Below are 16506 nucleotides of genomic sequence, written 5' to 3' on the forward strand. Positions count from 1 at the left end.
CAGATAAACTAAAATTTAAAGTATGCAACTACATACAATGTTTTATGAACTACATTGTGACAACAACATGAAATCGAGAATGTATTGCTAAGTGTTCTTTAAAAAACATTTTTAAAAATCTTACCGACCCCAAACTTTTAAATGGTAATGTATGTCTCATGAAAAATTTATTATAACTTGTTGCTTCTGAAAGTATTCATTGTAAAAAGTCACAAAATGGCATCATCATGGGGTGTTTTTTTTAGTGTTCCCATGACTCACCGCCACTGACGTGGACCTCATAGAGGGAGTATTTAGGAGAAGACAGCATCCTCATGTCGGGTCTGAACTTCTCTGCCAGCGTCTCGATCACATCCTGCGTGGTGGCCGTGCTGGACACTCGGATACACTTTGTAGCGAAGTTCCCCGCCACGCGGTCCTGGAAGTAAAAGCGCATCACGCCATGGAACTCCAAGTCCTGAAAGAAGAAAAAGAATACAACAATAAGTTCATGCTGTTTCAACGCTCATTTAAAGAGCATCGTCAACATTCAGATTCACATTCAGCCTGCCGCAAAAGATCATCTCTTGCCCATCTGCGGTTAAATCTAGCAGTAGGCTACATCTGTACCATCTCTGTTGTGTGAAAAAACGAGCAACTCTGTGTGGCAACATTAAACTCGTAACCTGCAGCGGAGGCTGATATTTGAGCTGGCCGAGCAGGATGTATCTGGGACAAAAGGACAGCAGCCTTAGGACAACAGTGAAGACGTACTTGAAGAAGCCTTTGTGTCTGTATAATAGACAATATTAGTGTATGCTCCTCTGATTATACCACAGCAATACGAGCATCACGAGTGTTTTATGCTCATCTCGATGAGCTGTAACACCACACCACGGATACACAACACAATCACACTGTACGCTGATGTTTCTGGACACACCCGAACACACGCCTGCTTGTGTCTTACAGATGAGATTTCTGGACCCTCAGGGTCATGGTCATGAAGTTATATTTAGCACAAAAAAAACCCAATGTATTCAAATTGTCCAGCACAGAGCCAGAGACATATGAAAGCTATTACAATTTTGTGAGATAGACAAGCCCTAGTCAAATAACTATAATGATGGCATACAATCAAATGCATATATTCTATATCATAAAGGAAAAGTAGATAAAAATGACATGAAATTGCTGTTGCAATGCATTTAACTCCTATAATATGACACACTTCTTAGTTAAAACAGCAGAAACTTCATACTGCAGTATTCATAAGGATTTGATTTTTGAGGCTGACCAATGAATTTCCCTGACTTTTTCAAGATCTTACCAATCGTTTATACAGATAAAGATTTGAATATATATAAATCAGTATATGATATATTTATATATATATATATATATATTCTTCAATAGCGGCTTTAGAAAAAAGGTGCCTTGATGTCTTGAAGCCCCCAATAAGCAAGGAAAAATGACTAACCAGTGCAGTGGAGGGAAACAAAGGCTCATTTTGGAGCATAATAACTACACAAAACACAGATAAGGGAAAACATTTTGGGATTCTAATTCATGAAACGTGAATGTGTGTGCGAGAGGTGTGTCTTCAAACATCAAAAGAACAAACACCATGGCAACCAGAACAATGAATGTCAGGAGAGTCACCATGTGTTTCCTCAAAACACAAAGGGTTATTTCCTGTCAGGTCTAGTGTGTACACCGACTTCAGCCGGTTTGATTACATCTGTAACAAAAGGCCTAATAAAGAAATAATCAACTAGCATTACAGTGAATTTACCAGTTATGGGCGGTTGCTAGACACAATCACGATAAAATTAAATATAAAAATTAATAATAAAATAAAATGAAAAAAATGTAAATTAAATAAGAAATTAAGTGATGTATTATTTCATTGTTAATCACAAAAACTCCACCAATTTTTTTAATACATTAATCAGATTTTAGAACTAGAACTGTTCATTTTATCATGCTGGATTGTACTAGACTTCATAGAGTTCAATTATCTAGCACACACAGACACAGGGAGACAGCAGAACACACTCTTCGGCTTCACACAAGAATGTCTTTGAAGCGTGGTAAGAGGGTTTGCTGATGAAAAGGAGACATATGAGAGCTACGGCTGACTATTTGCCCCCCGTCGTCCCACCTTTGACCTTGGAACTCTAAACCCTGCTGGAGAAAACTCATCCCAGCTTTATCATCATGCGTACAGAGGGACGCACAGTCTGAAGCCCTGCACTGTGCCGTGGAGCTCATAAATCAGTTATGGGGCGAGTAGCGGCCTTTCATCTCTTATCCATTTGAATTTGAGGAATTCTGAAGTCGAGTCCAAACTTCCATCCAGGCTGCTATCATCAGGCTTGTCTGCGGAGGACCATAAATATGTCAACTGTCACCGCTTTCAGCATATGGAAAAACACGTGTGGAGCAACTGGAAAAATATCAGAGGTGGAATTTGAAAAATTCCCAAAAACCTTGACGATACCTGATCCATTCAGGGAAGCTGGGTCCCTCGGTGGTGGTTAAACTCCAGTTTTTCGCGCATTGCTTTTTTCCAGAGGTGGAAACTGCACATTTGATTAAAAAAAATATACACTCTATGCATTGACAAATCCTTTCAGGCACAGTCAAAAAAAAAAAAAAAAAAAAATTACATTTGCAGGGAAGTGCCTGACATAAGAAATGGTGAAATCATACCAGCAGGGGGCGACGACAGGTTATTACAGCCTTCATGCAAATCACCAGACAGTTTGACAACAACAAGCTTATGAGCTCATAGGTCCATCTCAAAGTGGAGAAAAGCATAATAAAACATGTCAGTGGGGAATTTCGGTCAAGCTTGTGGCGACCCGACCTGACGATCACTCCCAGGATAACTCAAAACACATGGGAGTGCAGCCACCTCCCAATTCACACACCAGAAAGCATTTTAAAAGCATTTATCTTCCCTGAAAGTGGCGTTTAGTGACAACGACACAAGATTTAGAATTTTCAGATTTAAAAAAAAATGTGAGTGATATGCATTAAAATGTGGTTGCTATGATGTTCTGGGTGGTTTCTAACTTGTTATATGTATGCAGTAGATGCTAAAATCCAAAGGCACTTCATTTATTAGTTTATGTGTTCCCTGGGAACTGCATTTATCATTGTTAGTTTCATTCCACACTGCTTATCTGCACTAAAATACCTTGTTCAAATCAGCCTGTATAAGCAATAATAATAGTGATGCTTGCCTTCACCAGTAGGCTACAAAAAAAAAAAAGGTTGTCATCAGTATGAAACAATAGTGGAGAATGCAAACAGGCTAATCTGCTCACCACACCGTGTATGACTAAACATTTCCATGTACCAAACTGACAGTTCTGACCATTGAGATAGGACTGAGTCAACACCTTCAGCCAGCATCCATCTGCAACGTCTACATTCAAGAATAGCCCTAAAGACCACAGGGTCAGTGTTCATCTCTGCTCGAGCGCAATTAGCATACTAATAGCCCAGCTCTGCTCTGTTCTTGTCTCCTGCCTATCAATCTCCATAAAGAGAAACAAAAAACAATCACTTGCAACACCAGCAGGCCTCGGTTGCCTACTCTAGTAATCAGTTTAAAAGGGATAGTTCACCCAAAATGAAAATTCAGTCATAATTTACTCACCCTCATGTTATTCCAAACCTGGCAGTATGAATTTCTTTCTTCTGCTGAACACAAAATATGATATTTAATAAAATAAAACATTTTGATTTGACAAATGTTGGTAACCAAAAGGGAATTAAAAATACTCCTATCATAGAAAACAATATTTTTCTTGCTCTTTTGAAACAAAAGTAGGGATGCACAATATATCAGGACCATATTACTGACCTTTTCTTCAATGTTGGTATAAGTGTTGATGCTTAATGCAACCTATTTTCAGATTTTAGACAACTTTTGCTGTCATGTAGCATAACTTGAAACTATACCATAATCTTGCACTATCGCTTTATCACTTTAAGAGCAACTTTCTCATTACATCATCTTAAATACATAGTATTAAATAATATCAACATCCATATTTCATACAGTACATTATAATGCTGTAAAAGCTAAATAGACTTTAGCATCACAAAATTGATTTGACATTATTTTATTGATATTTTTAACAAAATACTATAGACTTTTAATATTGGCCATAATAAAAATATAATTTTTATTTAAAATTAAAAATTGTCACTGTAATTAACATATACATTTATTTAACATTTTATTTAAAAATGTGAGTGAAATTATAAAAAATTTAATTATTAGTAAAAAATTAACAAAGAGAGAACTAGATAATTTAGTAAAAGTCTTAACAACTAACAAATTAACATATGGCCACCCGTTATTAGTAACTTTTCCTGCCCAGACGAACGACAGTGTGATGCATGCAGAGGTTTCTGCCAAAAACTACAGAGGTCATTTACGTGTTAAATGTACAGTAGCAAAAACAGGCTGTTAATTAAGGTTCTAAACGAGGGTCACAAATAGTCATCTCAATCTTGCAAAGTTTTATGGTGCAAGAAACCTTGACTAATATTATAAGTATACTTCAAAGAAAAATATAAAATGTTACAACCGGATACAATATGTCCCCTTTAATGTTCAGATAATTAAAACCTAGTAAAGTACTAGAGAGGTCAGTGGGGCCATATTAAGTTGGTTTAAAAATGCAGTTAAGCAGAGAAAGCACATTCCTGCGTACGCACCTTTCACCTCTGACAGAGGCTGATCCCAGGGGAAATCAATGTGTTCAACAGGTCTCTGACCTGGATTAATGCAGTGGTGTGTTCATAGGGGCAGCGTAAACCCCACGTCAGCAGGACCCCTCGCTCGCCGAGACAGAGGCTAAATTCCCACCACACCATTAACCCAGACAAGCGTTCGCTGATTTTACCCCCCATAGAAAATGTCTGGGCCTGCAGAACAAACTATTGAAATAATGTAGTAACAGAGTGCCAAGGTCACTAAATTCAAACTTTTGCTCCTTAACAAAAGCAATTAGAGTTAAAAAGGAAGCAGCTGCTTTAGCTGTCCTAAATCAGATGAGGAAAGACCAAAGCAGAAGTTGAACATCTAATTACATCTGAGTTTACAGAAGACAAGCAGCAAAACACTATGTAAACAACACTCTAAAGCCTTATAAACACACATACTGTACAGAGAGAGAGATGGAGAGTGAGATAAGCTAAAGAATGTCAACCCAATATAAGTGAACAGGAAGAGGAAAAACTGGACCGCAGCGCACAGAGAGAGAGAGAGAGAGAGAGAGAGAGAGAGAGAGAGAGAGAGAGAGAGAGAGAGAGAGAGAGAGAGAGAGAGAGAGAGAGAGAGAGAGAGAGAGAGAGAGAGGTTTGTCCTCTTCCTTCTCTGACTCCTTTAGTTCTGTCTCTGAGGGAAAGAGAGCTGTCCAATGTCTATGCAATTGTTCTATGCAACACAAGTCACAGGAAGGGTGGAGCAAGGATGGATAATGAACATGCTTCTGTATAAATCAACAAAGCAGTGTATAAAAAAATTTATATATTTTTTTTTTTATTAAATTGAAATAAAATAATATTAAATAAAATAATTTAGGCAATACAACAAATCGTATCTAAAATAAAATAAAGAAATTGTTTGGCTAACACTAAAATAATATATACTTATCTCAATTCAAAAATTGAGTTGTTTAAAGGAGTATATTTTTTCTCACTATTTTTAAGAATATTCATTTATTTAACGCTTTTTTTATTGCCGATGTGTGAACAGCTTGTAACGACTTCCAATGTTGTCTATGAAAGCCTGTAGATTGATCTTTACATAAAGGACACGAGACGTTTTTGCCGGGAAAATCAGGAGGATGTGACGTTCTAGTGCTTCCCAGAGCCTCTCATCCATTCCTTTCTGTACTGTAATGTCATTGTCATGGAAAGAAAACGGATTAATTCAAACAATAGCCTTACATAGTCATAGTAGTCAAATATACTTGATAATCAAATTATCATAACAGTGTCATTTTAAATCATTTTAATTTTAATTTAACTGTCAAAATGATGCCGGTGAACTGCAGAGCTCATGCAAACATGCATATCACTATGATCAGATGCTTTCTTAACTGCGGTTTTCTCACCTCTGTCATTTTTTTTGTGTGTTTATTTTGTTATTGAGAGGAAAGGGCGCAAGTTAAAAGTATATCACTGCAAAGGTATTTCCAACTTGTTTTCACTTCTAAGAGAAGAACGAAAAGGAACGTATGGCGCTTTTCCACTACACAGTACCAGCTCGCCTCGGCTCGACTCGCCTTTGTTTGGTTTTCCACTGTGTAAAAGTTGTACCTGTACCTGCTTTCAGGTACTTTTTTTCGTAGCACCCCTGGCGAGGTTCTGAGCGAGCTGAGGCGATACTAAAATGTGACGTGAAAACAATGCCGACTGCTGATTGGTCAGAGAGAATCGTCACTATTCGCTGCATCATCATTGCACGCGCCAGATGGAGTATCCAGAATAACCCCGCCATTTTTAAATAGTTTGGCCAGAGATAGTTACTAAACTTACTACTATTATTATGGCAACTCGGAAGAATACGCCGTGGTCAAACGAGGAGGTGCAGACATTCCTTTGTTTGGTTGCCGAAGAGAGGATCCAGCGAGAGCTTGATGGGGCAACGAGGAACGAAAGGCGTCGCTATGACGACCGGGTACTATTTGTGGCGGTACTTTCTGCAATGGAAAACTGAGCAAAAAGCGAGCCGAGTCGAGGCAAGCCAAGGCGAGTCGAGTTGAGTCGAGTCGAGCTGGTACTGGTAATGGAAAAGCGCAATTTGCCGTGAGTGTATCGGGCCCTTGAATCATGTTCAGTCTCTTGTATGCTACAGTATGTGTGCATGAGTGCGAGCATGCGCAATAAGTTGCTGGTTGCAGTTCACTTAACAGCCACTGGCTTTGCTAACAACAAGGGTTTCTGAATTCTACATACAGACCCTGTAAGTTACTTTTTATTCTATTCGAACAAAGACAGAATGTGTGATTTTGACAAAGAAGCCTCAACTTAGTTTATCAGTGACATCTCCACCCACATATATCTCCCAATTAGTCATTTCTATCTATGAAACTATTACAACACTGTTTCTGGTATAGTGATTCACACACACCCATAATGCTTCATCCAGTGTGGTGGATGTAGTAAGCGGTTTACTCCACAGAGGCCGTGTGAGGGTTTATTCACAAGTCTGTGACAGAGTTGTCAGATAAACAATGAGCCATGGATGAGGTAAGCGTGTGGAAATGCAAAACATGTGACATCATAGGAAGATAAACGCCACAGGACCACAGCCCGAAGCCACAGATCTATAATCACAGGTTTAAAAGTTGGTGTGTGTGCTTTTTAAAACATAGCTGCTGTGCACAAGAGGACCGAAAAAGTGTTTTTTAAATCAAAATTGACATTTCTAGAGAAAAATGACCCAGTAAAGCTACTATTTTTATTGATATGAAAGAAACCAGCATCAGCTGAGCCTACAAACTATTAGGGAAGCATATTTATAGATACAGATGTTACTTTGTAAAATTAGTCACTGAAATAAACGTATAGTAAAAAAATAATAATAACTGCTTATTGCTCAGCCTGTATCCTGGCATAGAAAATTTACAGACTGATTTGGGGGGAAAAAAGTCCTGATATTATAATAATATAGCAGCTATAGCTGCTTCCAACTTCCCAAAAAATAATAATAATAGATTATATATACACACATATACATATAAGTTAGTAAAATGTATAGAGTCATTTAGTAAAATGTCTGAACTAATGATCATGACAAACATGACAAACAAGGGCAAAAGAAAAGTCTAACAACACAAAATGAGGACGACGAAGTGGACACATCTGTTCAATTTGACATCAAACCAGCACTGTTCAGTTCTCTGTGGAGCCCTAAACGAATGTGACAGAGAGCTGAGAGCAGGAAACAGAAAGATGCTGCTTTGAGAGCAGCCATATATTACAAATAAACAGAGAATGGGAACAGAGGGTAGAGAAGAGAGGTTGGAACAGTTGGTATGTGAAGTCGGGTCATGGAGAGTGAGAGGACTTCTGTTACTTTCATGTTTTTAACCAACACTACTTGTGTGTTATCATTCTCCAAAGCCCTGAGCCTGTGGGACTGTACTGATTAACACTAAACTCTAAGTGAACTTCCCTCTTTACACACAGCTCTAACTAAGACACCACATTCTAAAACTCAGAATCTTCCATATTCTAGAGACACAGAGATAATGATTGACTAGTTTAAAAAAACTGCCAAATGGAGCAAATGGTGTGCATTTGGAGAGGGATTATCTTTTTACGGATTACTTCACCTTTAAAACTAAAGAAAATAAGCAGTCGTGTCTGCACAGCTTTTAAAGTATACCAGTCAACCGGTGATGAGCGCAGACCAAAGACAATGGAGAATGATATGCTTTCTTTGTTTACTGTTCTTGGCGCATTGTGTTGTTTTGTATTGCTCTCGCCACACTCTTCTTCTACTAATGCACCTAAAGCAGACTCTTCTGATGACGAAAATGATGTCCCACTGACAGAGCGAGGAACGTGGAGGGCCGAAGTACTTTGGGCTTGAGGCTTTTGGGTGCACTCTAGTTAATAATGGGAATTTGTAATATATAGGTGACTATATTGGCATCAGGCAACTTTTTATCATTATCATCAGTCTGAATCAAACAGAATTCAAACACTATTCATTTCATAATTCCAATTTACAATGTTTAAACTATTAAACAGTTCCCTAATAGACAGTTTTATCCACTAGGATTTTTTTTCAGGGGGGGGGGGGCTGCTAGTGTTGCGGAGCGGGCGTGTTATGGATACGTGGTGTAATTTTTTTATTTTTATTAATTGAAATCATGTATTATGATTTCAATTCATAAAATAATTGAAAATTGATGTCTGGTAGTGAATGTCCACTGATTAAAGATGCATCTCTCATCAAGCACTTCATCTCAAACATAGCACCTTCCTCCTTAGTAAGAATAGACAGCAAATTTAAATGGACACAAAGGAAAACAAGGCAGCGAGTGATAGACATGCAGTCAAGTATGTCGCAAATATGTCATGTTAAGTTCCTTGGTCACAACTCATATTTACAACTCATAATTTCCAAATTTCACTGGAAGTTTTCTACTTATTTTTTAAAATATTTTTATCGACTGAATGATCGGCTCTAAAGTACAGAACACCACAACCTGGTGACCATTCCTTCTATCCCTTGTTTGCATCAAATTTAATATGCCGTCTATAGTCTGTTCCCAAACTTTTTTGCCAGCTTGCTCTTGATGTATGGGCGGATAAGCGCAGCCCTACCTTCATCTCTGATTTTAAATAGACTACCGTGTGGAAATCAAGGAGGAAGGGTGTGGTCAACCGTGCATTATTAACGCGGTTAACTCTTTATTCTCGCACGCGTCCTCAAGCTTAAACCGAACCGCGAGGAACGCTTGGGCCGGACCACGAGGAATGCCTAATCCTGCTACACAAACAAGCTGCTAATCAGATTTAACAGGGCTGTGTTTGGCTCAAAGCCACTCCCTTCTCAAGCAGCTAGACCTGGATGAGGTGAAGGGAAAAATACTGTCTCCCTATTGGCTGAGCAAGCATGCAGCTCTGAGCTGATTTGCCAAGCTGGCCTGGCCTCATCTGCATGTAGTGGTGTTGTCATACTAGTCTTGTGGTTGTTCTAAATCCTTTGTTAATAGAAAACGGCACACACAAGCATGTTATATTCTACACTGACCCCAGAACAGTGAGCGTGAATTGGTACATGCATCTAGAAGATTGTGGGGGGAAAAGTCCTAGGCAGTGTGTATGTGCTTGTCCATGTGTTTTCAGAGATTGGAGTGACAGATGGAGACCCAGATGTGTTATTCTGTTGCAAGAAAGTGTGACATTGGTCTTTCTAGCAGCTGAGTTTTTAGCCCAGGCTAACACAAACACACACATTTACAGTGTTTTAATATACGGAGGAACAGGTGGTCTCTGGTGTGCTGTCTGGACATGGGGCTGCTATTGAGTCAGGCTGATTTGATAGATTAAGAGATTTGCTTTTTACGGAGATTATCCAAATTAATTGGTTAGTTAGCCCAACGTTTTCATGTCCTGAGGAAACAAAACTAATTACCATTTAGTTGGATTGACCAGTACACAAAAGATGCTTTATCTTGCACAAAATTAGATTGTCACATGATGCACTGGGATATCAAGAGTAAGAATGCTTTTTGGAATTACATCACTTCCTGTGTAGGATTTTGTTTTCTTTCTCTCATTATTATTATTATTATTATTATTAATTGTTATGGATTATCCAAGTCAAGTCACCTTTATTTATATAGCGCTTTACACTAAACGGATTGTTTCAAAGCAGCTTTACAGTGATAAGATGAAATGTATGCATTTCGGCTGTTGTTCAGCTGAAGTCAGTTCAGTGTTGATTCAGGTCAGTTGTAAAGATCATCAATTATTAAATTAGTTCATTTCATCTATAAAGCAGTTCTGCAGGGACAGTGGCAAGGAACCCAAACTCCATCAGGTGACAGAATGGAGAAAAGAAAAGAAAAAGCCCTTGGGATAAACCAGGCTCAGTCTGGGTGCCAGTTCTCCTCTGGCCAACAAACGAACAGTGTGTGATTATGATTCAGGCTGCATCACAAGTCAGAATTCAGGCCGGGATCGGTAGCATTCAAATTAAATTATTATTCATTATTATCCATATTAATTTGCAATATTTCTTGCATAATATTATTATTATTCAATATTCAAAGGATCACCATTTGCAAGATAATCTTGTATGTAGTCTTTTTCTATGCCATACTACAGAAGTACTAATCCTTTTTGTAATTATATAAAAGTTCTAACCTTTTATAATTATATAAAATAACAAAATAACCCACAAATTTGCCCACTCTTCCAACCCTAAAACCAGTCATTGTTTTGAATGGACCTATTTGTTTGCATGGATAAACGCAAAAGAACATGAGACCCCATGGAAGACTGGTCAGTGGTCATGTGACTGGTGTGCGTTGGAGCGTGTCAGGAGGCACACACACACTCCTGCTAACAGCAGCTCAGACAGCATCAGGATTAGTCTTCCCGCCTGAACGCTGGTCAAAACGAATGCTGGTCCAATCAGCAGGAGTCTGCTCTGCCGGCCTGTTTATTAATTCTTTTCCCACTACTGCTGTGAATGAAACTAGGTGGAAAACACTTCTGTAGTGTTCTTAAAAACCTAATAATCAGCTATATGACATGGATTTTACGTGTACCCAGCATATTTCTGTCTTTTCTTTTTCTTTATACATTACATAAGGCTGAGATTGTGTGCGGTCCGAAAGTGAAAATACACTAAAGTTTTCTAGAGTTCTTTCAGCTTTCTCACTCAGGACGCTGATATATAAGAGGTGTTGTTATCAGCGGCTCACTGTTCTGTGAGCGTCCCGTCCACCGTAACAGCATCTTCACCACGAGCTCACGGCCAGATCTGCCAGCTGCCAGCAGGGCAAACCATCAGGATGCTTAAATATGTTTCTATTCTGGGATGCAAGCAGGTTGTTTATAGCTGGACATGGTCTATTTCCATCAGAAATTCACAGTCCTCTCTGGACCGAGTGGAGAGCCTCTCGTTTAGCTCAGCATTTTACTTTAAGATGCTTGGACGCATAAAGAATTGATGGAGCTTGTAAAGTGTGAGGTTTAAAATGCTCAAGAAAGGTTGGTGCTTTTACTGCGTCTGTAATTGAAGGTCTAGAACATTGAACGCAAGGTGATTTTAAACTAGATACTTGGCTTTGTCATCATGGCTCATTTACACTGCATCTAACATTGCTTTATTGAATAATCTTACTTGCAGTGTCATTTTGTTGTGTATAGGGATATTAGTGTGTGTTTACGTCTTAATGAATATTCATGTATGGCAAAAAAAAGATCTTTATGGTCCTACAACTGCTGTGTCTGCAATAAAGCTTTGTTATCTCTGGCAGAAGCTGAATGGATAAATGCTTACTATGGGGATGCACCAATATTAAACTTTTTACCTATACCAATGTCTGATAATTAGGTTTATTAGGACCAATATCATGGCCAATATTTTAAATGTGTACAATATGTAAAATATGTATTAGGCCTATTTTTATCATTTATCTTGAATTTATTCTTTGATACATGAACACATTTTCAATCCCAGTGTTTCCCCTACCATTGTTTTGGGGAGGCGGCCCCCAAAACAATGGTAGGGGAAACACTGACTATAGACGGCATATTAAATTTGATGCAAACAAGGGATAGAAGGAATGGTCACCAGGTTGTGGTGTTCTGTACTTTAGAGCCGATCATTCAGTCGATAAAAATATTTAAAAAAATAAGTAGAAAACTTCCAGTGAAATTTGGAAATTATGAGTTGTAAATATGAGTTGTGACCAAGGAACTTAACATGACATATTTGCGACATACTTGACTGCATGTCTATCACTCGCTGCCTTGTTTTCCTTTGTGTCCATTTAAATTTGCTGTCTATTCTTACTAAGGAGGAAGGTGCTATGTTTGAGATGAAGTGCTTGATGAGAGATGCATCTTTAATCAGTGGACATTCACTACCAGACATAAATTTTTGGAAACAGGGCATCCCTTCCCCCCCAACGTCAAGAATCCAATAATGGCCTCGTGCCCTCATGTTCAATAAAAACACAGTGCTTGCACAACTTTAACTCAGTTCAGTAGGATCTGGATTCATTCAACCCCATCAGACATTACCACACAAACTTGAAAACATGTTTCTTGAGCACAAACTCAGCATATTGCCATCACAAGAATAAACAGCATTTTAAAATATATATATATATATATTTTTTTTTTTTTTTTTTTAAGTTGCCAGCCACCACCAGCATTTTTGATAATTTTGATCTGGTTATTTCATTTGTATCTTTTTTCTATTGTATTTAACTATGCTTGTAATTTGTTTATTATTTTCTATGCAGATACACTCTCCTACAAAATCACTTGAATCATCCTAGAATGATTAATTCTTTACAAATAGAGCTATTCAAATCATCTGGTGTAATTGTTATCATAATCACAGAAAAACTAAATATTCCAATGTCAGTTATTCCAATATCGTGCAGCCCTAACGTGTATAAGCAATAGGGCTGTCACTTTTGTGAAAAAATCCTGTTCGATTTTTGAGACATAAGTGTTCATTGAATCGATTGTAAAATTGATTTTCCATGTCTAAAGACGTTTCCATTTTCATCACCAAATACAGGCAAATCCAGGGACAACTAACAGGCATTAGGACGAACGTAAAGAGGGCGCTTGAGACATGCAAGTCAGCAATATTTCTGATGATTTATTGGCGTGAAGTTTCGTGCACAATGACAAACAGGAGCGCAACATTCAGAGATTGAAATTAACACCCTCCAACCCACCAAATGCGGGTAAAAATGAACTTTGGCGGGTAACGCTGTCACATCACGAGCCAATCTGGCGTATTTCTGTTTACTCGTGAGTCCTCATGATATATTAAATACAGCGTATTGAGCAGAATCTGCGCATTTCTGGCTTACTTGAACACACACGTCACTACGCAACAAATAACGGCACGCTTGTTCACTTGCATTGAAGTAATAGCGAATTTTAAAAAGTATTTGGTTAACAGAAAAGACATTGTTATTTTCCGCCATCCTACATGTTCTGTGTGCTGTATTGATCTGTCCACCTAAAACACATTTTTGGTAAAAAAAAAAAAAAAAAAAAAAAAAGGCCGTTAAAATCGATTCCCTATTTTCGTTTTTGATACTTGTGTTGGCTGGTCCGATCGATTGTGCAATCGATTTTCGAACGTAAAGTGACAGCCCTAATAAGCAATGCTTTTATCACTTGTTTTTGCTTATTTTTTTGCCTGTGTTTTGATCCAGAAGTTGCATAATAGCACCCCCCACCGTATAACAGTGAAAACACAGAAAGACAAAAAATTCTGTCAATGGTGGGGAAAGCAGCAAAAAAAAACAACCCACACATCTATTTAATTTTTCTCACTGTTATCACCATCAACTCCTTTTATAGAAAATGACTGCAAACATCCACTGATTTTTCTGCTGAGCAAGAATCATGCCTAACTTGGTTTGACTACAAAAACAGGCTCTGTCAGCTCAAACGTTCAACAAGAGTAAGACCCAATGATAGCTGATGACATTGAATACATACGCCCACGAGGAGCATGACCAACATTGGTCGCTGAGCCGGGGCCCTGGTTTACAGTAGGGCTGCAACTAACGATTCTTTTGATAATCGATTAATCGGACGATTATTTTTTCGATTAATCGGATACAAATTTCAATTCGATTTTTTTGTTTATTATGACTAAATAAAACCCGGTTACACTTTATTTTAAGGTGTCCTTGTTACAGTGTAATTATATATTTAAGTACAGAGTAATATTAAGTAACTACATGTACTTACTATAGGAATAGGGTAGGATTAGGTTGAGGGTTAGTTGCATGTAATTATGCAGAATTTACTGTTATTACTACAGTTAAGTACATGTAACAAATGTAACAAGGACACCGTAAAATAAAGTGTTACCTAAAACCCTAAATTAGGGTATTTATGTGTAAAAGTGTACTTTAAAAAGTGCAAAAGCCCCACATTGAGTTTTACAAATATCAATATTTGCATTGTTTTTAATGATAATTGCTGATGGCAAGTTGACAACCATGATTAATGTAAAAAAAAAAAACATTTATATCCAACATATTGTTTTAACACAATTTTTGTTAAAACAAATTTACAGACATGTTGTTCAGATGTGAAGATATAAACTAAAACCATCTAAAATATATAATTCATTGAATTTTTATTTAAAATTAATTGAATTATAAGGATAATTTGTAAAAAATAAATATAGAAAGACTGAAAACAAGCATGTGAACATAGAGCCCCAGTAGATCGCGTTTGAAAAACAATTAAAACTTAATAGTAGACAAATGCTATATAAAGAGAACGTAATGGAGGTACGCAGCAAGCTAACAGGCTTGATTAAAAAGACAGGAAAAATGATGCATTAGTGCACAAACATTCGCTGAAAACCACTGAGTAGGCTACAGTGACTAAAAAACAATATTTTACTGTTGCTGTTATTAACTGCCTTTATATTTAGTGCTTCGCTTTGTAAAGACCGTTTTAATTTAATATTTCTGCGGTAGCACTATTTTAATCCATCACTTATGTTGCGAGTGAACTGATTGCGCAACCTGATGCTCGAGACGCAAAATACAGACATCCCAAGTCTCCCGGAAGTTCTGGGAGTCACCCGCATATTGATATGCTCCCTGATGCTCGCAAATTAGTTCAAACTCCCGGGATTTGAGCGCGCAAGCAAGAGCGCGCATGCGAGACAGAAGAGACTGTGCTCCAAACCGTGTAGCGCGAGCGCGGGGCAGAGCAACGGAGGGAGAGAGACCTTGCGTGTGTGTGCGTGTGTGCCTCATGAAGCGCGTGTAAGACAGAGAGCATCCTGATTGGCCCGTTTCAACCAATCACCAGTAAACGCTCCCCGTGACGTAAGCAGACCAACTAATCGATAATGACATTTGTTGACAACGATTTTCATAATCGATTATTATCGATTTTATCGATTAGTTGTTGCAGCCCTAGTTTACAGTGGGGACCCAGCAGCTGTTATCAGTGGGGTGATTTGGAGCCCGTCTAGTAAGCTTACAGTCGTTCCAGTGTGATGGGCTGAGTGCTGACGGCTGCTGACCCAGGGACAGTCTCTCCACGGAGAGGAACAATGAGGTTCTTTTAAGCCGAACACTTGTTGCTTTCTTGCCAAATCCCCCCTGCATGAGTCAACCCCTCCCCGAATCCTCAACAAGATAGAAAGTGGTTTCGGTCTCTCTCAAAAGAGGGAAAGAAAGAGAGGGGGCGGGGTACGTGTGATGCTGATTGAGAGAGGGAGGAATAGTTGTAAATCCAACTCTTACACATTCCTTTCCCAATACATGCAGTCGACAGTTTGGGAGTGGTTTGTCAAGGGTTACTCTTAACCACTGGAAATAGAGCGAGACAGACAGGGTCCAGAAATTCCATAGAAGAACCATGGGTTCCTCTAAGAACCTTTCAGTGAATAGTTCTTAAAAGAACCTTTTTTTTTCTTAGTCTGGAGAACATTTTAATTATCTAAAACCTTTTTCCACTATAAAGAACAAGGGAAATATTCCATGGATATTGAAGGCTTTTCATGGAACCATCAATGCTAAAAGAACCTTTATTTTTAAGAGTGCAGGGAAATGAGAATCTCTGGGCCACTGATTTACCAACAGGAATGTGGACTGCACATCTCCGAGAGTCAGTCAAGCCTATCCGCAGAGCTATTCCTCCTTGGAGACCGCATTCAGCTATGTGCTGGTTAGCACAGTCATGCAGGATAAATGGCATGGGGAGAAAAACAAAAGACCTGGTGCATGCTGGGATACT

At 38.4% G+C, this 16506-nt stretch overlaps 1 protein-coding gene across 1 annotated transcript in view; it reads right to left on the minus strand.

Annotated features, from left to right (window-relative positions):
- Window positions 1–16506, minus strand: part of afdna (afadin, adherens junction formation factor a) — a 122371-nt gene that overhangs the window by 67218 nt on the left and 38647 nt on the right. Inside the window, exon 2 of the mRNA XM_056269452.1 lies at window positions 262–457. Coding sequence (XP_056125427.1) covers window positions 262–457 — 196 coding nt within the window. The remainder of the gene's footprint in view (window positions 1–261; window positions 458–16506) is intronic.

This window comes from Rhinichthys klamathensis, unplaced genomic scaffold (assembly GCF_029890125.1).
Source record: "Rhinichthys klamathensis goyatoka isolate OS25496 unplaced genomic scaffold, OSU_Roscu_1.1 h1tg000281l_1, whole genome shotgun sequence".
Classification (NCBI taxonomy): Eukaryota; Metazoa; Chordata; class Actinopteri; order Cypriniformes; family Leuciscidae; genus Rhinichthys; species Rhinichthys klamathensis.